The 26,594-nt window shown below is 43.2% G+C and overlaps 1 protein-coding gene across 5 annotated transcripts in view; it reads right to left on the reverse strand.

Moving 5' to 3' along the window:
• The window catches only part of LOC140200777 (serine/threonine-protein kinase 32A-like), a 329,027-nt gene that overhangs the window by 178,149 nt on the left and 124,284 nt on the right, over positions 1-26,594 (reverse strand). For all 5 annotated transcript variants that reach the window (XM_072264378.1, XM_072264377.1, XM_072264379.1 and 2 more), the window contains one exon: positions 22,637-22,788. In XM_072264378.1, the coding sequence (XP_072120479.1) occupies positions 22,637-22,788 (152 nt within the window). The remainder of the gene's footprint in view (positions 1-22,636; positions 22,789-26,594) is intronic.

Here is a 26,594-nt window from a genome sequence, read left to right on the forward strand (position 1 = left end):
GAGTGGGAGTAGGAGTGTCAGGCTTTGGCTCAGAAGAGGCGTTGGCTCTGGGTAAACTTTTGTTAAGGTTCCTCTTCTTTCTCTGACTGTACCTGGTGCAGTAAATGGCTGTTATGTTCTTCATGCTGGATGTTGGCATCCTGGGAGATCCAGAATCTCCCAAGGAACTACATCTGTGTGAAGTGCATCCAGCTGCAGCTCCTTGAGGACCGTGTTAGTGATCATGAGCAGCAGCTAGCTGACCTTTGGCTTGTACAGGAGAGTGAGGAGATAATCGATCAGAATTACAGGGAAGTAGTCACCCCTAAATTGCAGGAGGTGAATAGCTGAGTGACCGTCAGGAGAAATGGAAAGGTGAATAGGCAGTTAGCGCAGGGCACCCTGTGGCCGTTCCCCTCGAAAATAAGTATACTGCTTTTGAAACTGTTATGGGGATGACCTCCCCGGGGAATGTCACGGAGACAGGGTTACTGGCAATGAGCATAGATGCACGGTGCAGAATGGAAAGACAGAGAAGACTGGAGTGGTAGTGATAGGGGACTCAATAGTCGTGGAACGGACAGGAGATTCTGTGGAAATGAACGGGACACCCGGATGTTATGTTGCCTCCCAGGAGCCAGGGTCAGGGATGCCTTGGATCACATCCACAACATTTTGGAGGGAAGGGAGAGCAGCCAGATGTCTTGGTACATATTGGTACCAATGACAAAGGAAGGAAAAGTAAAGAGGTCCTGAAAAGAGAATCTGGAGAGCTGGGCAGAAAGCTGAGAAGCAGGACCTCCCAGGTAGTAAACTGCTGGATTGCTACCTGTGCTGCTTGCCAGTGAGGGTAGAAACAGGATGATTTGGCAGATAAATGTGTGGCTGAGAAGCTGGTGTAGGGGGTAGGGGTTCAAGTTCTTGGATCATTGGGATATCTTCTGGGGGAGGTTTAACCTGTTGAAAAGTGACGGGTTGCACCTGAACCCAAGGGGGACCAATATTCTCGTGGACAAGTTTCTTAGACCTGTTGGGGAGGGTCTAAACTAATTTGGCAAGGGTTTAGGATCCAAAGTGAAGGGACTTGGGATAGGACAGATAGTAACAAAGCAAAGATAGCGTGCTGTCAGGAGGGGCAGTCAGATGCTAGGACATATTTGCAGCCAGCAGGGTGAGTATCAGTGCATTAGGGATGCAGAATCAAAAAGGCTAGCAGATACAGTACTCATCGTGTTATATCGCAATGCAGGCAGTATAAGAAATAAGGTGGATGTTTCTGTTGCTCTTTTCCAGATTGCCAGGTATGATGTTGTGGCCATCACTGAATTGGGGCTGAAGGATAGTTGTAGCTGGGAGCTGAATGTCGAAGGTTACACGTTGTATTGGAAGAATCGAAAGGTAGGCAGAGGGGATGGTGTGGCTCTGCGAGGAAAGATTGGCATCAAACCAGTAGAACGATGTGACATAGGATTGGATGATGTTGAATCCTTGTGGGTTGAGTTAAGGAACTGCAAGGGTAAAAGGATTCTGATGGCAGTTATGTACAGGTCTCCCAACAGTAGCTGGGATGTGCACCACAGATTACAATGGGAAATAGAAGACATGTGTCAAAAGGACAATATTATGATAGTCATGGGAAATTTCAACATGCAGGTCAATTGGGAAAATCAGATTGTTAATGGATCTTGAGCGTGTTTGTTGAATGCCTTCAAGATGTCTTTTCAGAGCAGTTTGTTGTCGAGCCTATCAGGGATCAGGTCTACTGGATTGGATGTTATATAATGAACAGGAGGTGATTAGGGAGCTTGAGGTAAAAGAACCCTTAGGAACCAGTGATCACAATCTGATTGAGTTCAACTTGAAATCTGATGGGGAGAAAGTGAAGTCTGATGTAGCAGTATTTCAGTGGAGTAAGGGAAATTACAGAGGTATGAGAGAGGAGTTGGCCAAAGTAAATTGGAAGGAGATACTGAGAGGGTTGACAGCTGCACAGCAATGATGTGAGTTTCTGGGAAAAATGAGGAAGGTGCATAATAGATGTATTCCAAAAACAAAGAAATACTCAAATGATAAAATAGTATAACTGTGGCTGACAAGGGAAGGCAAAGCTAATGTAAAAGGCAAATGAGGGCATATATCAAAACAAAAATTAACACTCTGTCTGCCAGAGAAAGCAGGATCTCCCAGTGGCCACACATTTTAATTCCACCTCCCATACCCATTCTAATATGTCTATCCACGGCGTCCTCTACTGTAAAGATGAAGCCACACTCAGGTTGGAGGAACAACACCTTATATTCCGTCTGGGTAGCCTCCAACCTGATGGCATGAACATTGACTTCTTTAACTTCCGTTAATACCCCTCCTCTCCTTCGCACCCCATCCCTTATTTAGTTATATATATTTTTATATATTTTTTATTTTTTAATTTTTTCCCCTTTTTTCTCTCTTGTTTTTTTTCTCCCTTTTACCCTCTCACTATAACTCCTCCTTACCTGTTCTCCACCCTCCAGGCTCTCTTTCTCTCCCCCCCACCTTTTCTTTCTCCCCAGGCTTCCCGTCCCATGATCCTCTCCCTTCTCCAACCTGGTATCCCTTTTGCCAATCACCTGTCCAGCTCTTGGCTCCATCCCTCCCCCTCCTGTCTTCTCCTATCATTTTGGATCTCCCCCTCCCCCTCCCACTTTCAAATCTCTTACTATCTCTTCTAACGAAGTCCTAATGAAGGGTCCCAGCCCGAAACGTTGACTGTACTTCTTCCTATAGATGCTGCCTGGCCTGCTGCGTTTACCAGCATTTTTTGTGTGTGTTGGTTTGTGCTAAGACAGAGGTTTGGGAAGGTTTTAAAAACCTACAGAGACCACCTAAAATAATCATTAGGAGGGAAAAGATGAAATATGAAAGCAAGCTAGCAAACAATGTCAAAGTGGATAGTAAAAGCTTTTAAGTTTGTAAAAAAAAAAAACAGTGAATATAGGACTGCTAGATAACGGGAGCCAAGCAGATGGCAGATGAATTAAATCAGTATTTTGCATCAGTCTTCACTGTGGAAGACACTAGCAGTGTGCCAGATGTTGAAGGGTACGAAGGAAGAGAATTGAGTGCAGTTACTACTTCAAGGGAGATGGTGCCCAAAGCTGAAAGACCTAAGGGTACATAAGTCACCCAGACCAGATGAGCTGCACCCTAGGGTTCTGAAAGAGGTAGCAGTAGAGATTGTGGAGGCCATTAGTAATGATCTTTCAAAAATCATTGGACTCTGGCATGGTGACTAGAGAAATGGAAAATTACAAATGTCACTCCACTCTTTAAGAAAGGAGGAAGGCAGCAGAAAGGAAATTATAGAACAGTTAGCCTGACCTCAGTGGTTGGGAAGATGTTAGAGTCAATGGTTAAGGATGAGGTTATGGAGTACTTGGTGACACAGGACAAGATAGGACAAAGTCAGTATGGCTTCCTTGAGGGAAAATCTTGCCTGACGAACCTGTTGGAATTCTTTTGAGAAGATTACAAGTAGATTAGATAAAGGGGATGTAGTGGATGTTGTATATTTGAACTTTTAGAAGGCCTTTGACAAGGTGCCATACATGAGGCTGCTTACCAAGTTAAGAGCCCATGGTATTGCTGTAAAGTTATTAACATAGTTAGAGCATTGGCTGATAGGTAGGAGGCAGCGAATGGGAATAAATAACCTTTTTTGGGTTGGCTGCCAGCGACTAGTATTGTTCCACAGGGGTTGGTGTTGGAATCACTTCTTTATGCTGTATATAAGTGACTTAGATGATGGAATAGGTGGCTTTGTTGCCAGGTTTGCAGATGATATGAAGACTGGTGGAGGGGCAGGTACTGTTGAGGAAATAGGTAGGCTGCAGAAGGACTTGGACAGATTAGGAGAATGGGCAAGAAAGTGACAAATAAAATACAATGTTGGAAAATGCATGGTCATGCACTTTGGTAGAAGAAATAAACATGCAGACTGTTTTCTAAACGGGGAGAAAATCCAAAAATCTGAGATGCAAAGGGACTTGGGAGTCTTTGTGCAGAACACTCTAAAGGTTAATTTGCAGGTTTAGCCAGTGATGAGGAAGGCAAATAAAATGTTAGTATTCATTTCAAGAGTCTTGAATAGAAGAGCAGGGATATGATGCTGAGGCTTTATAAGACACTGGTGAGGCCTCACCCTGAGTATTGTGAACAGTTTTGTGCTCCTCCTCCAGGAAAAGATGTGCCAGCATTGGAGAGGGTCCACAGGAGGTTCACAAGGATGATTCTGGGAATGAAATGATCATGATACGAAGAACATTTGATGGCTCTGGATCTGTACTCGCTGGAATTCAGAAGGATGGGGGGGGGGATCTCACTGAAACTTTGAGTGTTGAAAGGCCTAGACAGAAGATGTGGAAAGGATGTTTCCCATGGTTGGAGTCTAGGACAAGAGGACACAGCCTCAGGATAGAGGGGTGTCCTTTTCAAACAGATGTGGAGAAATTTCTTCAGCTAGAGGGTAGCGAATTTGTGGAGTTTATTACCACAGGCAGCTGTGGAGGCCAGATCGTTTGGCAGAGCTTGATAGGTTCTTGATTGGACACTGCATCAAAGGTTACTGGGAGGAGGCTGGAAAGTGGGGCTGAGGAGGGGAGAAAAGGATCAGCCATGATTGAATGGTGGAGAAGACTTGATAGGCCAAATGGCCTAATTCTGCTGTCTTATGGTCTAATATGATGTCAGCAGAATTGGATGAAAGGTGTTTGTGCGTAAATTAGTTGGAAGGATTGACCTAAATCTCTGCCATAAATCCCGCATGTAGGTTGTCCATTGATCAGGGTTGGCCATGGACGTTCTGCCCTAGCCATCTACGCAAGGCAGGGAAGTATGCAGCAGGCTCCCCCTCTCCACGCAACTGATAAATCCAAAGGAATGGCGGAGACAGATACTGTTTGGCACCAGCAGTGTCACAGGCATTGCCAGTCAGCATTGAACTCAACATAGGACTGCCGTAGGGATTCCCACTCCAGATTTTTCTTCAAGATTTACACCCGAAGCCTTCCCCATGAGTGATTATAGCTGCAAAGCAGTGGAGGTTTGCGGTCAGTTTACCCTCTCCTAGATGAGCTGCCAATCACAGCTGATGAGTTGTACCTGTCTGAAGTGACGAGTTTTAAGGTGCCAGTAACTTGCCTTTTCCTTTCTCCTGTCAGTAGAAAGGGTTCTGATGGGCTTAGCTCAGCCACATATAAAACCTAGGAGCTGGACTTGGTTGTCAGAGGCTATTTGAGAGGTACGTCTTTGGGAGCATTTAATAGGTAGTGAGAACGAGAATTTGTCCCCACGACAACCCCCCGGCTATAACAACCTTGAGGAACATTGTGTGACACCCATCAAAACCACAGCAAAAAGTCATCTTGAAAAAAATTTTATCTTGAAATACAACAACAAACTAATGAACCAATTAACGACTTTGAAGTAGGCAAGATAATTGCACATTGTTCAACCCGATATTTGATTAACACCAGTCGGCTCCAAAGTGTAGAGTTCATCTTCAGAAGTAATTAGTTCATTGTGAAGCATTTGGGATTTAATATCGGACTTCTATAGTTATAGAATAAACATTCACTCCTCCACCGCAGGCCTGTTGTGATTGTGCAGTTTGTATTGAAGCCTGCCAGAAAATGCACTCAATGACTCTATGAGATAAGCTACTATTGGCACTTACACCACACTGCCCTGCTCTATTTTATCATCTTGGCTAATAATAACAGTGAAGTAGACCCATCTGTCCTATTTCTCCTTTCTTTATTTCCTTGTAGCCTTCTAACTTATTGTCTCTCACATGTGCCCACGTAGAAGATTAAGGTGCATGAAACATCACCCACTGGAAGAAATACGTCATTGAAGATCCATGGCTAGTCCTTCATTGTTGTGTACAGATCCCGGAATCCACTCTTCAAACTTTGCGGAAGTAAATTCACAAGAAAGGGCTTCAATGATTCATGAAGGAAGTTCGCCATCATTTTCTCATGAACAAATTGTGTTGGCCAATAAACAGAACTTGCCAGCTCTGTTCTTCAATGTGGCAATTTAAAACTTAATCATCTTATGAGTTTTTTTTAACTAAAATCATTACCAATCGACACATTTACTAGGTATCTGTAATGAAACTGAAGAATGGAGAATTTAAGTTTGCTTCGCATATTAAATATATTGGCACAAAGAGAGCTGGGAATGAATGGGTCGTTTCCAGTTTAGTAACCTTTATCACTAGGGTGCATCAAGGATCAGTGCTGTATCTTCACCTATTTGCAATCCACCTTAATGACAGGATGTGGGGTTCCAATGTACTGTGCTAAAGACTGCTGAAAATACGAAAATAGGAGAAGAAATGGGTTGCAAAGACAAGGGGCTAGAAATTGGATTTGGTTTATAATTGTCACATGTGGGAGATATAGTGAAAAGTTTGTCTTGCAGACCAACACACTTAAAATGCTGGAGGAACTCAGCAGGCTAGGCCGCATTTATGGAAAAGAGTGAACAGTTGACGTTTTGGTTCTGAAACATAGACTGTTTGCTCTTTTCCGTAGATGTTGCCTGATACTTTATGACACACCTTGCTAACGGATACACAAAATAAATCGAGATAAGGCACTCTCGCTGCTCAGGGTGTGCGCTGCCTCTATAACGGCTCACTGCAAAACAAACGCTGATCGCTATTTTTGCTTTTTTTAACACCCTCTTAGGCTTTTATATAAGGGACTTGAGCATCCGCGAATTTTAGTATCTGTGGGGGACCCAGAACCAATCCCCCATGGATACGGAGGGCCGACTGTATGTACTTTGATAATGAATTTACTTTGAAGTTTGAGCAGTAGAAACTGGGGCAATTAATAGAAATATTGGGAGAATTAAAGGAAATGATTCTAAATGGGGCTTGTCAGCACAAAGTGTGATAGGGCCCGTTACTGCACTCGATGACTCCACCCCCTTTAAGTTGTACCAAATCTGGGCTTGTTGTAGAACTCAGAACCAGGCTTTGTGATCATGGCCTGCATTGTTTGATTGCACATCAGTTTCACTGGAGAGTTCCCAGTTAGATGCTGCATGCAGATTGAGGTTACCTCTACACATGCTTTAATTACTTCGTATACACCAGGCAGATGGAAACAAGCAATCAGAAGTCACAACATGAAAAATAAACGCTATAAGATTGTAGTCATGGTTCCTGATCATTTAGTGGTGTCGGTTATAAAGATGTACTTCCTGGCTGGAATTTCTAGACTGCCAATTTTACACTGAACCTTAGAACCATAATCTCAATTACCATTATATAATCAGTGATGAATTTTAAAAATAGAAGTAGTTTTATTTTCATTGTCATCAATTTTGATGAGGCTGGTAATGCTTTATAATTTCCAATTAAAAATCCAGAACTAAAATCACACAGGAAATCAATCACCTGCTGTCTTCCTAGTCCCCAAGGTAGGCACGCTGTGGACAACTCCCTGGTTGCAGGGAACTTGTGTAGTAAACAGCAAACATAGCCATTACGAGTAACAATCTGGCACCATATGCCTATTTTTAAGAAAAAATATCCTCTTGGGACATTTGAGTTTAGTGATGTTTCATCATTATTTTTAAAAGATAACATTCATCAAACCAATGAGATCTTTTTTGTAGCAAGATGCTATTAAACGTTGCAAAGTATTCCCAAGTATCATTCCCCTTCCTTCCTCTGACTTTAAAGGCTGGAGTCGAGAGTAATTTATCAATTGTGCAACTATGTTTGAAGAACTTTTAAAGCTGTGTATGCAGGTAATCTGAAATAAAACAAGGCAGGACAGTAGTGTAGTTGTTAGCACAATGCTTTACCTGCATTCAATTCCCGCTGCTGTCTGTAAGGAGTTTGTATGTTCTCCCTGTGACCATGTGGGCTTCCTCCAGGTGCTCCGGTTTCCTCCCACAGTCCAAAGACATACCGGTTGATAGGTTAATTGGATGTTGTAAATTGTCCCGTGATAAGGCTAGGTTATATCAGGGGACTGCTGGGCTGCATGGCTGAAAGGGTCTATTCTGCACTTTTTAAAATCAATAAATAAATAATAGGAATTGTTGAAGACTCAGCAAATCAGGCAGTGTCTTATATCAATGTTTGGAGTCTGTCACCCTTCATCAATTCTGATTACTGAGTTGTCAGCATTTACTGTCTCAAATCCCTCACTGCCACTAACCTCTCCCATGTGTGCCGGCTATGAGGAGACTGGAACTGAAATAGAAAATTCTGGGGATACTCAGCATCCTTCATCAGAACAGGAAAGGTGTTTTAAGTTGCAGAGAGGAGGGGGTGGGGGGAAGCAAAGGAAATGTCTGAAATAGACTGGAGACTGAGATAGTCCAGGAGACACAATGTTTTTGGTGCCTGAGAGAGAGAGGATAAGTGTAGGCTAATCATAACAGATCTGTATATTGATGTTATGACTGTGTAGGCCGGCATATTTTAAGGATCATGAACAGAAACTTCATTTGTACTCCCCTCAGTTGGTAATGTAGTTGGTATGCCATCAGGATCTGATGCCTTTTGTTTCATTGTTATTTGGACCACGTATAGCGAGGGTTAGTAGTGGCGTCAAGTTCCCACTACCTATTAAATGCTCCCACTTAGCATGTCTCAAATAGCCTCTGACAACCAAGTCCAGCTCCTGATCTTCACATGTGGTTTGCTCCTTAGCCCAGCAGAACCATTTCTTCTGACAGAAGGGACAAAGATGGGTTACTATGCTTGATGCTTGCTAACTTCAACTTTAGTCTTGTCTAATGCCAAATGCTACCAGGATACCTTCTAGAATCCAATTACTTCCTTTACACTCAGACCAATGTTTTGAGGCAGTGTAGCCCAGGCACAAACTAACCTGAACACTAATGAAGTTAGTGGCGTCTGTATGCCACTTTACAGTGTTGAGTTTTACTTTTATCTTCCATAACTTTGGTCGGTGACAATAAGCTGAAGGGGGATAGTGATCATTGCGATGTTATTCCAACCTGGGGTGTTTCAGAGTCTGGAGTTCAATTCTAGCACTGTTTTGTAAGGAGTCTCTATATCCTCCCCATGGAATGCACTGGTTTTCCCTGGGTGCTCTGATTTCCTCCAACAGTCCAAAGATTGGGTTAATTGGTGATTGTAAATTGTCCCATGATTACGTTAGGGTTAGTCAGGGTCTTGGGGGCATGGCTTGAAGGGTCGGAAAGGCTGACTTGGCACTGGTATCACTAGGGAGAGGGAGGTGACTGGAACCCAGCTCTTTGTACATGCAGTGAGACTGCAGATCTCTCGTGATCCTTTGAAGTCCGTACTACAGTGTGAAAGCACATATTACCAGGCACAAGGACTGTTTCTATTTCACCTGTACTCCTGAGCGAACCTCCCATGCAGTAAAGATAAATTTTTGATCTCCTAATCTACCCTGTCACGGTGATGGTAATTTATTTGTCTACCTGCACCCACTTTGTCAGTAGCTGTAACACTATAGTCTGCATTTGATTTTCTTCTTACTACCTCAGTGTACTCATGTATGGAATGAAATGCATGGATGTCACATGAACAATTTTTCACTGTACCTTTATGTGTGACAATAAATCAATATCAATACCATTGCTTTCACTTGAGCACAAATACAGTTCTGTGCTGTAGCTTTACCAACTTGGTAACTTGTATTTAGTTACACCTCGTGTTAGTGCATACTCCCGTATCTTCCCTATTGAATGAGGTTTGTTACCCAGGCTTCACTGAATGAAGTCGCTGATCATGATGATATTCAATTCCATCATGTCTGCTGAAAGTTCATAGTGTTTCTGAGAAGACAGATTTTTCAGGTTTTAGCTCTATTCTGAACCCTTAGAAATTAACACTGCGTAGTGTTGCAAAGTCTACTGAAGGATATTCTCTATGTGACTGCATCTTCACTAGAAAGCTGCCACGATCAAGCTCATTAATACTATCACAGTCAAATTTTTATCTATGACTTACAGGTCAGTGTAAAGTCCAGCAGTACTCTCCCTTATTGGTACCCTCACCACCTGCCTCAGGGCCAGACTTGTGCTGATACCTTCAAACCACAATACTGTCGTCTTGCAGTATCTTCTGTATCTTTCTTCTCCCAGTATTTCTTCCAAGCATGCTTGATTTCAAGGAGCATTGATTTACTGAAGAATGGTGATTGGTACAGTAGGTCAGCGGTCCCCAACCACCAGGCTGCAAAGCATGTGCTACCGGGCCGTGAGGAAACGGTATGATTTGACGATATGAGTCAGCTGCATCTTTCCTCAGTCCCTGTCACGGCCACTGTTGAGCTTGAATGCATGTGAGGTCATTACCCATGCGTCATCCATGTCAGCGCGGGAAGATCAACTCCTCGCTCTTGCAACTGAAGGCGGGCTGGAAAGTATGTTTGACGTAACGTCTCTGCCAGCATTCTGGATCAAAGTCAAGGCTAAATATTCTGAGATGGCCACGAAAACACTGAAAACATTGCTTCCACTTCCAACATATCTCTGCAATGAATGCAACGAAAACTAAACTGCGGAATAGACTGGACATAGGGAACCCCCTTAGAGTATCGCTGTCTCCCATTACCCCTCGATGGGACCATCTTGTTGCAGGAAAACAAGCCCAGGGCTCCCAGTGATTCAGCGATATTGGTGTGTTGCAATGATTCTATATGTTCATACGGAGAAAATATGTGCTGTGTGTTTAATATCCAAACGTTACTTAAAATGTTATGGTGCTATTGACTTATAAGTGACTTACATAACCATATAACAATTACAGCACAGAAACAGGCCATCTCTGCCCTTCTAGTCCGTGCCGAACGCTACTCTCACCTAGTCCCACCGACTTGCACTCAGCCCATAACCCTCCATTCCTTTCCTGTCCATATACCTATCCAGTTTTTCTTTAAATGATAATATCGAACCTGCCTCTACCACTTCAACTGGAAGTTCGTTCAACACTTACTTCAAGCTCCCCTGTCCTCCCCTGATAATTGACTTATCACTATATTCATGCGAGGAAAATATGCGCTGTGTGTTTAATACTAAATTCGTTAGATAAACCCTTTTAGAAACGAAATTGAGTGTATCAGCTACTTATCACCTATATTCTGGTCGTGATTAACACCCCCCCTTCCCTGTACAGTATCGCCAAAAATGATTTGTAGAGGAAAAAAATCGCATGCGCACTGGTGCCCGCGCAAGGCTTCATGGTCATTATAGTCTTTCTCGGGGTAAACTCAACGTATTTGACTGCTACTCTTGCCCGTTGGCAACCCTACCCACGCCCCCACCCCCCCGGGTTGGCCGGTCCGCAAGAATATTGTCAATAATAAACCGGTCCGCAGTGCAAAAAGAGTTGGGGACCCCTGCAGTAGGTGGTAATCAGTAAATGATTCCTTGGCCCATCTTCTGCCTAATTCAATGTGACTTAATATCCTGAAGGTGAAATTTGTCTAGGTGTGACCTGTCTGCAAACACACTGCCATCAGACCTACCAGAGATGAGTCATGATGAATGTTTCAGTAGCCAAATAGGAGAAACTGAATTCGGTGAAGCTACAGAGGGAACATTGTCTATCATGTTATGGAGCAGCTATGTGGTCACAACTTTATCTTCATATTAAAGTTGACATTGAGACTGAGTGGTCAGATTCAGTCTTGGAACATAAAAATCAGAAATCAGGAATACAACATTTGACTCTTGCGCTTTCCCCACCATTTAATAAAATCATTTTTGACCTTAAAATTGACATAATTTTTTCTACTAATCCTATTTCCTTCATGTATATACGTAGAAAATAGGTGCAGGAGTAGGCCATTCGGCCCTTCGAGCCTGCACCGCCATTTATTATGATCATGGCTGATCATCCAACTCAGAACCCCGCCCCAGCCTTCCCTCCATACCCCCTGACCCCCATAGCCACAAGGGCCATATCTAACTCCCTCTTAAATATAGCCAATGAACTGGCCTCAACTGTTTCCTGTGGCAGAGAATTCCACAGATTCACCACTCTCTGTGTGAAGAAGTTTTTCCTAATCTCGGTCCTAAAAGGCTTCCCCTCTATCCTCAAACTGTGGCCCCTCGTTCTGGACTTCCCCAACATCGGGAACAATCTTCCTGCATCTAGCCTGTCCAATCCCTTTAGGATCTTATACGTTTCAATCAGATCCCCCCTCAATCTTCTAAATTCCAACGAGTACAAGCCCAGTTCATCCAATCTTTCTTCATATGAAAGTCCTGCCATCCCAGGAATCAATCTGGTGAACCTTCTTTGTACTCCCTCTATGGCAAGGATGTCTTTCCTCAGATTAGGGGACCAAAACTGCACACAATACTCCAGGTGTGGTCTCACCAAGGCCTTGTACAACTGCAGTAGTACCTCCCTGCTCCTGTACTCGAATCCTCTCGCTATAAATGCCAGCATACCATTTGCCTTTTTCACCGCCTGCTGTACCTGCATGCCCACTTTCAATGACTGGTGTATAATGACACCCAGGTCTCGTTGCACCTCCCCTTTTCCTAATCGGCCACCATTCAGATAATAATCTGTTTTCCTATTTTTGCCACCAAAGTGGATAACTTCACATTTATCCACATTAAATTGCATCTGCCATGAATTTGCCCACTCACCCAACCTATCCAAGTCACCCTGCATCCTCTTAGCATCCTCCTCACAGCTAACACTGCCACCCAGCTTCTTGTCATCCGCAAACTTGGAGATGCTGCATTTAATTCCCTCATCCAAGTCATTAATATATATTGTAAACAACTGAGGTCCCAGCACGGAGCCTTGCGGTACCCCACTAGTCACCGCATGCCATTCTGAAAAGGTCCCGTTTATTCCCACTCTTTGCTTCCTGTCTGCTAACCAACTCTCCACCCACACCAATACCTTACCCGCAATACCGTGTGCTTTAAGTTTGCACACTAATCTCCTGTGTGGGACCTTGTCAAAAGCCTTCTGAAAATCCAAATATACCACATCCACTGGCTCTCCCCTATCCACTCTACTAGTTACATCCTCAAAAAATTCTATGAGATTCGTCAGACATGATTTTCCTTTCACAAATCCATGCTGACTTTGACCGATCATTTCACCGCTTTCCAAATGTGCTGTTATCACATCCTTGATAACTGACTCCAGCAGTTTCCCCACCACCAACGTTAGGCTAACCGGTCTATAATTCCCCGGTTTCTCTCTCCCTCCTTTTTTAAAAAGTGGAGTTACATTAGCCACCCTCCAATCCTCAGGAACTAGTCCAGAATCTAATGAGTTTTGAAAAATTATCACTAATGCATCCACTATTTCTTGGGCTACTTCCTTAAGCACCCTGGGATGCAGACCATCTGGCCCTGGGGATTTATCTGCCTTTAATCCCTTCAATTTACCTAACACCGCTTCCCTACTAACATGTATTTTGCTCAGTTCCTCCATCTCACTGGACCCTCTGTCCCCTACTATTTCTGGAAGATTATTTATGTCCTCCTTAGTGAAGACAGAACCAAAGTAATTATTCAATTGGTCTGCCATGTCCTTGCTCCCCATAATCAATTCACCTGTTTCTGTCTGCAGAGGACCTACATTTTTCTTTACCAGTCTTTTCCTTTTCACATATCTATAAAAGCTTTTACAGTCCGTTTTTATGTTTCCTGCCAGTTTTCTCTCATAATCTTTTTTCCCCTTCCTAATTAAGCCCTTTGTCCTCCTCTGCTGAACTCTGAATTTCTCCCAGTCCTCAGGTGATCCACTTTCTCTGGCTAATTTGTATGCTTCTTCTTTGGAATTGATACTATCCCTAATTTCTCTTGTCAGCCACGGGTGCACTACCTTCCTTGATTTATTCTTTTGCCAAACTGGGATGAACAATTGTTGTAGTTCATCCATGCAACCTTTAAATGTTTGCCATTGCATATCCACCGTCAATCTTTTAAGTGTCATTTGCCAGTCTATCTTAGCTAATTCACGTCTCATACCTTCAAAGTTACCCCTCTTTAAGTTCAGAACCTTTGTTTCTGAATTAACTATGTCACTCTCCATCTTAATGAAGAATTCCACCATATTATGGTCACTCTTACCCAAGAGGCCTCTCACGACAAGATTGCTAATTAACCCTTCCTCATTGCTCAAAACCCAGTCCAGAATAGCCTGCTCTCTAGTTGGTTCCTCGACATGTTGGTTCAAAAAACCATCCCGCATACATTCCAAGAAATCCTCTTCCTCAGCACCTTTACCAATTTGGTTCACCCAATCTATATGTAGATTGAAGTCACCCATTATAACTGCTGTTCCTTTATTGCACACATTTCTAATTTCCTGTTTAATACCATCTCCGACCTCACTACTACTGTTAGGTGGCCTGTACACAACTCCCACCAGCGTCTTCTGCCCTTTAGTGTTACGCAGCTCTACCCATATCGATTCCACATCTTCCCGGCTTATGTCCTTCCTTTCTCTTGCATTAATCTCTTCTTTAACCAGCAACGCCACCCCACCTCCCCTTCCTTCATGTCTATCCCTCCTGAATATTGAATATCCCTGAACGTTGAGCTCCCATCCTTGGTCACCCTGGAGCCATGTCTCTGTGATCCCAACTATATCGTAATCATTAATAACAATCTGCACTTTCAATTCATCCACCTTATTACGAATGCTCCTTGCATTGACACACAAAGCCTTCAGGCGCTCTTTTACAACTCTCTTAGTCCTTTTACAATTATGCGGAAAAGTGGATATAAAACTATCCATTTGTCTTAAATAAACTCAGCAGCTAAGCTGCCTTAGATAGTGACCTCCAAAGTTTCAGCACACTTGGTGTTGGGATGACTCCTCATCCCTGTGCCGAATAGCCAGCACCCTACATTGAGAATGTGCTCCCCAGTTCTAGACATTCTAACCAAGGAAAACATTACATTTGCAACTGTCCAAACTCATCACCTCTTGTTCCTCTATTCCTGTCTCCTTATTCCCTTTTCATGTGACATATCAGCCATCCCAGGAATCAATTTTTGCTTCCTCCCTCTGTCACAAGTATGTCTTTACTTTACTTGAGGGGAAAAAGGGCATATATGCATATTCCATGTGCTGTCCCACTGGTACCCTGTAACTGAAGAAGGGCATCCCAGCTCTAGCTCCCACATCCTCTTCCAATACAAATCAACAAGCCGTTTGCCTCCTAACTGCTGACTGCATCTGTGGTACTTGTGGCCATTTGTGGCACACCAATACTTTTCAGTCTGTCTCCAGTTAGAAGAACACTTGGAGTTAGAGCCATAGAGCTCTGCAACACAGAAACAGGCCCTTAAGCGTATGGAGTTCATGCCAAACCATTAAACTAAGACCCTTCGACCAGTAGCTGGACCATAGTCCTCCTAACCCCTCCCATCCCTATACCTTTCCAAATTTCTGTTAAACGTTGAAATCAAACCTGCATCCACCACCTGTGCTGGCAGTTCATTCCACACTCTCACCACTCCCTGAATGAACCCGTGACCTCTAGCTGTAGTCTCACCCAACCTCAGTGGAAAAAGCCTGCGTGCATTTACTCTATCAAAAGCCAATTTTGTATATTTCTATCAAATCTCCCCTCAATCTTTTATGTTCTAGCGAATTAAGTTCTAACCTATTCAATCTTTCCCCATAGCTCAGGTCCTCCACTGCCAGAAACATCCTTGTAAACTTTCTCTGTATTATTTCAATCTTATTTGCATCTTTCCCTTAGGTTGGTGACCAAAACTGCACACAATGCTCTAAACTGGGCCTCAGCAATGTCTTGTACAACTTCAACATAGCATCCCAACTCCTGTGCTGTACTCAATACTTTGATCTATGAAGGGCAATGTGCCAAAATCTTTCTTTATGACTCTATCTACCTATGATGCCGCTTTCAATGAATTATGGATCTGTCTTCCCAGATCACTCTGTTCTACCACACTCCTCAATGCCCAAACATTCACAGTGTAAGTCATACCAAGGTTTGTCCTCCCCAAGTGCAACACCTCACTCTTGTCTGCATTAAATTACATTTGCCATTTTCACCGAGGTAAAATGCTAAGATCCTGAAAGCTTACGGAGAGCCAGACCATCTACTGAGAGCAATAGAGTCCAGCTGTACCAAAACCATGGCGAAAGTTGTATCACCAGACGGAGAAACAGCAGTGTTCGAGCTCCGAGCTGGTGTGCTGCAAGGAGACACTCTGGCACCCTACATCTTTATAATCGTCCTTGATTACGCTCTGCGACAAGCTACCAAAGATCATGACAAGCTTGGTTTTACCATAAAACCAGGGCGGACCAGAAGGCTCAGACCAGTTACACTCACCGATCTCGATTTTGCAGATGACATAGTCCTGCTCTCTGACCAGATGGAGGAAGCACAGCAGCTACTGACAAAAGTGGAAATTGAGTGCAATAAAGTTGGACTTCACCTAAACGCTAAAAAGACAGAGTACATGGCATTTAACTGCGACGAAGGTACTCTCAAGACCGTAGAGAATGATACCATTAAGAAAGTCTTTGACTACAAGTACCCCGGGTCAAGAATGATGAGTTTGGAGAAGGACATAAAGATACGGAAGGCGCTGGCATGGAGGGCTATGAACGACATGAAGGAAATCTGAAAGTCGAACCTGACCAGAGGGCTTAAAAAGAGGATTTTCATAGCAGTCATAGAGTCCATTCTCACGTACGGATGCAAAATGTGGACACTCACCAAGACGATGCGAAAGTCTCTAGATGGTTGCTATACACGAATGCTCCGGATGGCTCTTGACGTAAGTTGGCAACAGCACATGATGAACGTTGAGCTCTATAACAACCTACCAATGCTCTCCACTAAAATCGAGGCGAGAAGACTGCAACTAGCGGGGCACTGTCTACGCCACCCCGCGCTACCTGCAAGCCTAGTCATCATATGGGAGCCCAAGCACGGGAGGATGAACCCTGGGTGCCCTCCCAAGACTATGGTCAACATGCTCCTAGAAGACAGCGGCGCGGCTAGTGTAGATGAACTGAACACACTGATGAGAGGGAAGGAGAAGTGGAGAGTCCAGCATCGTGCCCGACGCCGGCCCCCTAGGCCTGAGTCGACGTAGTAGTAGTAGTGCCATTTTCAACCCATTTTCCAGCTGGTCCAGATCCTGTTGCAAGCTTTGGTCTTCCTTGTCGTCTACTACACCTCCAAATATTTGTATATCCAGTCCTTTTAGATGCCTTCCAATAACTGACCCACCACTGATGTCCAGCTCACAGGCCTATAATTTCCTGGCTTATTCTTGGAGCCTTTCTTAAAAAATGGAATAACATTAACTGTCCTACAATCCCCTGGTACCTCAGCCATGGCTAAGGACATTTTAAATATCTCTGTGGGGTTCCTGCAGTTTCCCAAGGAAACACATTGTCAGGCCCTGGGAACTTATCCAATCTAATTTGCATCAATACAGCAAATATCTCCTCTGTAATCTATACACAGTCCATAACCTTGCTGCTGCTTTGCCTCCCTTCTATAGACTGTGTCCATGTCCCGAGTAAATACAGATGCAAAAAAAAATCCACTTATATCTTCCCTCATCTGAGTCATGTTAGTAACGGTACACACTGGGCAACTTGGTGTGGGAACTACAAATCAGGCATGCCAAGAGGAAAAACATGCATACATGAAAACCCATGCCAGGGGAGAGAGCCCTCCCCATGTAGGAGGCCTACACCACTAGCTAGATCGGCTGCATGTGCACTTGCCGCATTCTCACAATTGATCTGATATGATGCACTGTTCCCTAACCTCATCTTGGCAGTAAAGGAGGCTATGGACAGAATGGCAGTGTGGAAGTGGAATTAGAGCAGTGGGCCACCAGAAGATCCAAGCTCACTCAGCAGATGGAGTGAAGGTGCTCAAGAAAGTGATCCCCAGATCTCAACAACGTAGAGGAGGTCACTAGGTGCAATGATGGATACCAATGAATTCTCATGTGAAGAGCTGCCTCACATGGGAGGATTCTTTAGGGTAATGAATGATGGTTAGGGAAGAGGTGTAGGGGCAGGGATACCACTTAGCACAGTCACATGGATAAGTACCTAGAGAGTTATCTGCGGGGAGGGATAAATGGACAAGGGAGTAATGGAAAGAGCAATTCTTGCAGAAAGCAGAGAGAGGAAGGGAGGGGCAGATGTGCCTGGTGGTGGGTTCTCACTGGAGAAGGCACAAGTTGCAGCGAATGATATGTTTGATGTATAGGCTCATGGCGATAGGTGAAAATAAGGGGAACTCTGTGGGGATCGGGTGAGGGCAAATGTGCAGAAAATCTTAGATGTGAGTGAGGGCTTTATTGATAACATTAGGGTGGGGAGGAACCTGTTTTTTGAAAGAAGAAAATGCCTCAGATATCCTGGAGTGGAAAGCTTCATCACAGGAAAACATGAGGCAGAGACGGAGGATCTGAGAGAAGGGAATTCCATCCTTGGTACAGTGAGAAAAGATGGGAATGGTGGAAGTTAGTGTGTTTGTAGAAGATGTCAGTGGATAATATATCTTCCAAAATGGAAGCTGCACCAACGCTGTCATTAGTGTAGTGGCGAAAGTTTGAGGAACATTGCTGGTGCGGGTTTGGAAAATGGAGCATTCCAAATAGCCAACTAAAAGGCAAGTGCCTATGTCTATGCCTTCAGTCTGGATCTGCCCATCACCCACACTTTCCTCTCTCTGGTTCCCCTCTCACCTCCTTCGCTTTATTCCATGGTGCACTGTACTTTCCTATCAGATTCCATCTTCAGCTCTTTGTTACTTCCACCTATCACTTCCCAGCTTCTTGCATCTTTCCTGCCTTGCTCCTGCCTCACTTGCCTCTCATCCATCTCTCATCTATCACCCACCAACACGTGGTCCACCTCTTTCCTCCACCTTTTTATACGAGCTATCTAACCTCTTTATTTCCAGTCCTAATGAAGGGTCTCAACCCAAAACATTGACCACTCTCCTCCTTCCATAGATGCTGCCTGACCTGCTGAATTCTTCCAGCATTTTGTGTTGCTGCTTCACATGAGTATAATATTATTCTCTTCCCTGACAAGCAGGTTCCAGTACAAAAGCCATGCATGAGTCTGTCATTAACATTTCTGGGCCAAAAGTCCCTCACTTTAAAATGTAGTTGTAGACTCTGTACTATCTTTTCTCTACAATTAATAAGGACAATACTCTCTTGTATTTTGTTCAGTGACTAAATGGGGTCAGGCAAGTAGAACTTTGAGTTTTCCCTGATCACATGTTAAAGTTCATCAATAATTCAGTGTATTTCAAGGAGAGTCGGTCTTGAATTACACTGGAGCCTAAAGAAAATCTCTTTTTGTTGACAACACAACTATTGTTAGCAGAATTTCTGATGGCATACAGGTGAGATATACCAGCTGGTTGAATGGTGTTGCACTCAACAGCCCTTGCACTCAATGTCATCTGCATCACCATCTGGTATTGAGGGGTCAACAGAAAAAGCTGCAGAAAATTGTAAACTCAGCCAGCTCAATCATGGGCACTGGGCACCCCAGCATTGAGGACATCTTCAAAAGGCTGTCCCAGAAAGGCAGCATTCATCATGAGCACACTCATCACTGAGGGTATGCCTCTTTCATTGCTACTATCATGGAGTAGATACAGGAACCTGAAGACACTCAACATTTCAGGAGCAGCTTCTTCCCTTTTGCCATTAGGTTGCTAAATAGACAATGAACCCATGAACACTTCAGTATTTCCTTTTTCCTTCTTTTTGCACTAATTTATTTTTTTATATGCAATTCTTGTTGTAATTTATAGTTTTATTACTATGTATTGCAATGTACTGCTGCCACAAGACAACAAACTTCATGACCCATGCTGGTGATATTAAACTCCGATTCTGATATCCGTAGGCTCTATGTAGCAACTGGACTTGTGTCCTCAGCCCTACACCAAAGAGATCGATTTCAATGATGATTTCATGACATTTTCACATTTTTAGCAAAGGCAAATTAATTTCTCTAGAAACATAGAAAATAGGTGCAGGAGTAGGCCATTCGGCCCTTCGAGCCTGCACCGCCATTCAGTATGATCATGGCTGATCATCCAACTCAGAACCCTGTACCTGCTTTCTCTCCATACCCCCTGATCCCTTTAGCCACATGGGCCATATCTAACTCCCTCTTAAATATAGTCAATGAACTGGCCTCAACTGTTTACTGTGGCAGAGACTAACTTATGAAGAGCTCCACTATGTCCAGAAGTACCTTGTATTTAATATTACAATATTTGAATGTATATAAATGCAGCAAGGCATATTTGAAAGGAAGAATGGGGGAAACATAACATCAATGCAGGGAAAATAGTTTAGAAAAGGTAATTAAGATTGTACGGAGGAGAAAGTGAATTTAACAAGGGCTTTTAAAATAGTAGAGAATTGAAAGGTGAGGAAAGATGGGAGCCATGAGGGAGATGGAATTGAATTGGAGGTGTTGTGGATAGTGTGGAGGGCTGTCAGAGGTTACGGCAGGACATTGATAGGATGCAAAAATGGGCTAAGAAGTGGCAGATGGGGTTCAACCCAGATAAATGTGAGGTGGTTCATTTTGGTAGGTCAAATATGATGGCAGAATATAGTATTAATGGTAAGACTCTTGACAGTGTGGAGGATCAGAGGGATCTTGGGGTCCGAGTCCATAGGACACTCAAGGCTGCTGCGCAGGTTGACTCTGTGGTTAAGAAAGCATACGGTGCATTGGCCTTCACCAATCGTGGGATTGAGTTTAGGAGCCAAGAGGTAATGTTGCAGCTGTATAGAACCCAGGTCAGACCCCACTTGGAGTACTGTGCTCAGTTCTGGTCGCCTCACTACAGGAAGGATGTAGAAGCCATAGAAAGGGTGCAGAGGAGATTCACAAGAATGTTGTCTGGATTGGGGAGCATGTCTTATGAGAAAAGGTTGAGTGAACTTGACCATTTTTCCTTGGAGCGACGGAGGATGAGAAGTGACCTGATAGAGGTGTATAGGATGATGACAGGCATTAATCGTGTGGATAGTCAGAGGCTTTTTCCCAGGGCTGAAATGGCTAGCACGAGAGGGCACAGTTTTAAGGTGCTTGGAAGTAGGTACAGAGGAGATGTCAAAGGTAAGTTTTTTATGCAGAAATTGGTGAGTGCGTGGAATGGGCTGCCGGCCACAGTGGCGGAGGCAGATTTGATAGGGTCTTTTAAGAGACTCCTGGATAGGTACATGGAGCTTAGAAAAATAAAGGGCTATGGGTAACCCTAGGTAATTTCTCAGGTAAGGACATGTTCGGCACAGCTTTGTGGGCCAAAGGGCCTGTATTGTGCTGTAGGTTTTCTATATTTCTATGAATTGTAAAGCAATGGTGAAGAAAAATGGAGAACTGTTGGGAAAGAGATGGAATGAAATAGTATTATTTGGGAGGAAGGTGAAGGATTGCTGGTTTGAAAAAGTGGAAGCACATTTGGAGCAAATGGGAGGAAGGAGTATGAACAGACATAAGGATTGGGTGGAAGGATAGGGAGAGATTCATTAATCAAATAAGCATGACAGAACAAATGTTAACACAGAAAGAATGTGTGCAAAGGGGATAAGATTAGTTCAAGGATATTAAAATGGCGGCTTCTTTTTAACACCATGTTGGGAACACTAAGTTGCTTCAATTAATAAAGAAAATGAAATGTTCAAAGTTCTGTCACCAGTATGCAAATATTGTTCAGATTTTATTATTTCTTATTTAAATTAAGTAAGAGTTCTGCTCACTAAGTAAAACTTTGAAAGTTCCCTAACAGTGGCAGCATAAATTCAAAATGTTGAGTCCTCACTCCCCCATAAATGATACCATACTTCTTGCCTAAACACAAATGAGATTATTTCAGGTGTGAAGCCAACTTCATTTCACATGGACCAAAATAATAATTTCCAATTGATTTTTAACTGATTTCATAAAATAATATTTAAGTCAATTGCTTCAGAATTATACTGGATCCTGATTAACTCAATGCCTCCCATCTTTTTTCCCCCATTTTTATGGGCACACTTCTCTTCAAAGGACATCATCTTCAATTTACTTTAGTGTCAGGATTTATCTGAGTTTGATCTGTCACTACCATGGAATGCCTAGGGGACACGAGACAGTAAATCTCAACACAGGATGGAGGAAGAAAATGTAATGCAGCATACAGATAGTTGAATAGGATCTGTAGCATGAAGGCAAGAAAATGGGATTTGCAACAGGTAGATAAAATCTATAAAACAGGGATGGGTGGTGGGAACATACTGAAGAGATGTGGGTAAATGTTTTGTATAGAATGGAGTTGTGTAGGTAGGATGTGCAGAGTTGAATTGAATGAAGATAGATAACAAATATATAGGTAGAAATCAGTTAGATTGTAAGATTGATAGAATAGTTAAATAGGATGTCCAGGGTATATGGAATGGTGGTGGTGGTTGTGGGGCGGGGGTGGGGGGGTGGAGTAGAACCTATAAGATAGAAAAGTTTTTTAAAAAACTTTGTTTCCTATCTATAGGTATTAGCATAAGCTCCAAGCACCAATTAAGTGAAATTTTGCAGATGACAATGAAGTACATTTTAAAAGTAATAACTACTTACCATAAATTGACAAGAAAGGGGTGCTCCAGACCCTGCATAACCCTCAACTCTTTGAAAACATTCCGCACTGCATTACGTTCCACACACTGCTGTTTGTTCATGTATTTCATAGCATACATCTTCTTTGAGTCTTTCTTCTGTACAATGCATACCTAATGACCATAATCAAAGAACATACATTCTGAATAAATGCACTAGAAATCAGATGCATGTTCATTGTGTGGGGCTGTTTGACAGCACTAAAATCTGGTACAAGCATGCCAATTCTCAACCCTAAAAGTTATGAAGTAGTAATGTTTGAGTGGGCATTGAAAAGCAAAATTAGAAGGTGCATGAATTGGATTGTGAAGCCAACTTAATTAATATTTAACTGGTTGATTCATTGATTGATTCAATTTAAAATTGTACATCATTACCATTTGACAAAGGAGAGACTTTCTAAAATTTTTCCTAATGTTGATAGTCAATGTGATAGATGTAAAACTGAGATAGCTACACTGACACAAATGGTTTGGTCTTGTTCTATATTGGAACAGTTCTGGAAGTCGGTTTTCTCAACAATTTCTAAAGCACTTACAATTAATTTACAACCTAATAAATTAACTGTGCTTTTTGGAATAATTCCTCAAAATATTCATGGTAATTTGTTATTGCATTTGTTACATTGATAGCTAGGAGGGCCATTTTGTTGACGTGGAGGGGTACATCAGCTCCCACTGTATCACAATGGTTCTCTCAAGTGATGCTATGTCTTAGTTTGGAGAAAATTAGAAGTCAAACCTTTGAACCTTTATTTGATTTTGAGAAAAGATGGGGCTCATTTGCTCGTTATTATCATTTGAGTTAATTGACATAATTTTTCCACAATCTAACTGTAAATTTTTTTAGTATATTTTCTTTTCTTGCTGGTGGTTTGATGTTTATTTTTAGAAGCTTTTTGTATGATGCATGGCTCCGGGGTTGTACACCTAATGAGTTCTATTTTTTTTTCTTGTTTTTCTGCTCAGTAGTTTTTTTTTGTTATCACAAAATTTTGTTTTCAGTCTTTAAGATGATGGGTTTTTTTTGAGGCATTGTATGTGTTGTTACTTCGATGTACTCATGTTATTTTTCCTATATGTACGATAAAAAGATTTGAAAAGAAAGAAAGAATATTGATATGTAGACTCCTCAGCCTGGACCCAGCCTAGCTGGAATCATCAATTTAAAGAGCTGGTGCATGATATAGTTGTGTGCTGCTGACAAAACAGAGCAAAAGGCAAAAGGACTGAGAACAACATTGCAGCTTAGATTCATGTCATTGTGATTTGTTTCATTATTTTGGAAGGAAAGTAATATTTTGTCAAGTTTTCTCTCAAGAAATTGAATACATGGGGAAAAATTCTAATGGGGCAATTTTGGATGCCCATTCAAGAAATGGGAGCATGGAAAATTGCCCTATTGGAATCTTGGACCATAATCCTAAAAGACATAGGAGCAGAATTAGGCCATTCAGTCCATTGAGTCTGCTCTACCATTCGATCATAGCTGACTTATTATCCCTCTCAACCTCATTTGCTTGACTTCTCCCCATAACCTTTTCCACCTTGCTAATGAAGAACCTCATCAACCTCTGCTTTAAATATATAAAATGACTTTGCATCCACAGCCTTTCGTGGCAATGAATTCCACAGATTCAACACCCTCATCACCTCTGTTTTAAAGGGATGCCCTTCATTTTGAGTCTATGCCCTCTGGTCCTGGACTCCCCTGCTACATAAATCATCCTCTCACATCCCCTCTATCAAGGCCTTTCAATATTTAATAGGTTTCAATGAGTTTCCCCCTCTAAACTCCATTCAGTACAGGACAAGAACCATCAAACACTCTTAATATGGTAACTTTTTCATTCCCGGTTTTCTTATGAAACACCTCTGGACCCTCTCCAATGCCAGCACATCCCTTATTAGAGAAGGGTTCCAAAGCTACTCACAATACTCCAAATATGGTCTGACTAATGCCTTATGAAGCCTCAGCATTACATCCTTGCTCTTATATTCTAGTCCACTCAAAATGAAAGCTAACATTGCATTTACCTTCCTTATCACCGACTCAAACCTTTGGGGAAGTCCTTTGCACCTCTGATTTCTGACTCTTCTCCCCATTTAGAAAATAATCTACCTCTTTATCCCTTCTATCAAAGTGCATGCCCATACACCTCCCGACACTATACTTCAACCACTATCTTTCTGTCAATTCTCCTAATCTGTCTAAGCACTTCTACAAATACTGTTTCCTCAAATTTACCTGCCTTTCCATCTTTCTTTGCGTTGTCTGAAAATTTAGCCGAACAATTCTATCAGCCAGACAACTGACACATGATGAGAAAAGAAGCGGTCCCAAAATCAAATGCTGCAGAACACCACTAGACCCTGGCAGCCAAACAGAAAAGGCCCCCTTTATTTCCACTCTTTGCCTACTGCCAGTCAACCAATCTTCTACTGTGGTATGTATAGTAGTATACATGGGCTCCTGGGGACAGGAAAGCCCTGGGCTGGACATCCCACTCACTTAAGAAGGTGAAGCATCTTCCATAGCCTCTCCTTTCGAGGTGTAGTGACCGCCGCTGGGCCACTGTTTGGCTTGTCATGCAGGACGCCACTCACTAAGGCCTCTCCTACACTACTGTGCCCGTAGCAATGTCTTCATGTGACGTCCTTGTTCTTAATGTTTGTATGTCATGCATGACCAAGTGTCTAGTGGTATAACTGGGTGGACAGGCTGGGCTCATTAGCCTTGGTTGGCAGCCAGCCTAGGAGCAAGACAACACTCCAATTCCAAACCCAAGTAGCTGGGAGTCGTTAGCCTTGCCAGGCAGTCTGTCTAGGAGAAGGCAAACTCCAATACTCAACCTACAGCCTTGCGGTTGCCACAGTCGTCATAGCTTGGCGTGCCACTGTGGAACCAGTCTGCATGCACTGATCCTCTCTATAAACTTAGACAGCGCAGGCAGGTGAAAAGTCCTACAGCGACGGAGAAGGGCACCTCTCCAGTCAGCAATGATCATGCTGTCGCTCCTGAGGGCTCATCTTCTCTCCTGATCGCAAGTGAAGAACCAGCCATCTTCATCCCAAGGGCTCTTATCTTGTTTACAAGACAAGGTGCCACATATCAGACAAAGGCCTTCTGAAAATCCAAGTAAACAGCATCCACTGACTGTCCTTTATCTATCCTGCTTGGTATTTTTTCAAAGAATTTCAACAGCTTTGTCAGGGAAGATTAAACACAAAATAATCTGCAGATGCTGGGGTCAAAGCAACACTGACAGCACGCTGGAGGAACTCAGCAGGTCGGGCAGCATCCGTGAAAACGATGAGTCGACTTTTGGGCCGGAACCCTTTGTCAGGACTGAAGAGGGAAGGGGCAGAGGTGAAGGGAGGGTGGGAAGGAGAAGACACAACACGCTGGAGGAACTTAGCAGGCTGGGCAGCAACTCCTCATATACTGTCCAGGTAGAAGGAGCAACACCTCATATACCGTCTAGGTAGTCTCCAGCCCCTTGGTATGAACATAGAATTCTCCAACTTCTGGTAATTCCCTCCCCCTCCCTTCCCCTGTCCCTATTTCACTCTGCCCCCTTCCCCAGTTGCCTATCACCTCCCTCATGGTTCCGCCTCCTTCTACTACCCATTGTGTTTTTCCCCTATTCCTTCTTCACCTTTCCTGCCTATCACCTCCCTGCTTCCCCTCCCCCACCCCTTTATCTTTCCCCTTACTGGTTTTTCACCTAGAACCTACCAGCCTTCTCCTTCCCACCCTCCCCCCACCTTCTTTACAGGGCCTCTGCCCCTTCCCTCTACAGTCCTGACAAAGGGTTCTGGCCCGAAATGTCGACTCATCGTTTCCACGGATGCTGCCTGACCTGCTGAGTTCCTCCAGCGTGTTGTGAGTGTTGTCGGGGAAGATTTCCCCTTAAGGA

The sequence above is a fragment of the Mobula birostris genome, chromosome 7, assembly GCF_030028105.1.
Source record: "Mobula birostris isolate sMobBir1 chromosome 7, sMobBir1.hap1, whole genome shotgun sequence".
NCBI classification, from domain to species: Eukaryota; Metazoa; Chordata; class Chondrichthyes; order Myliobatiformes; family Myliobatidae; genus Mobula; species Mobula birostris.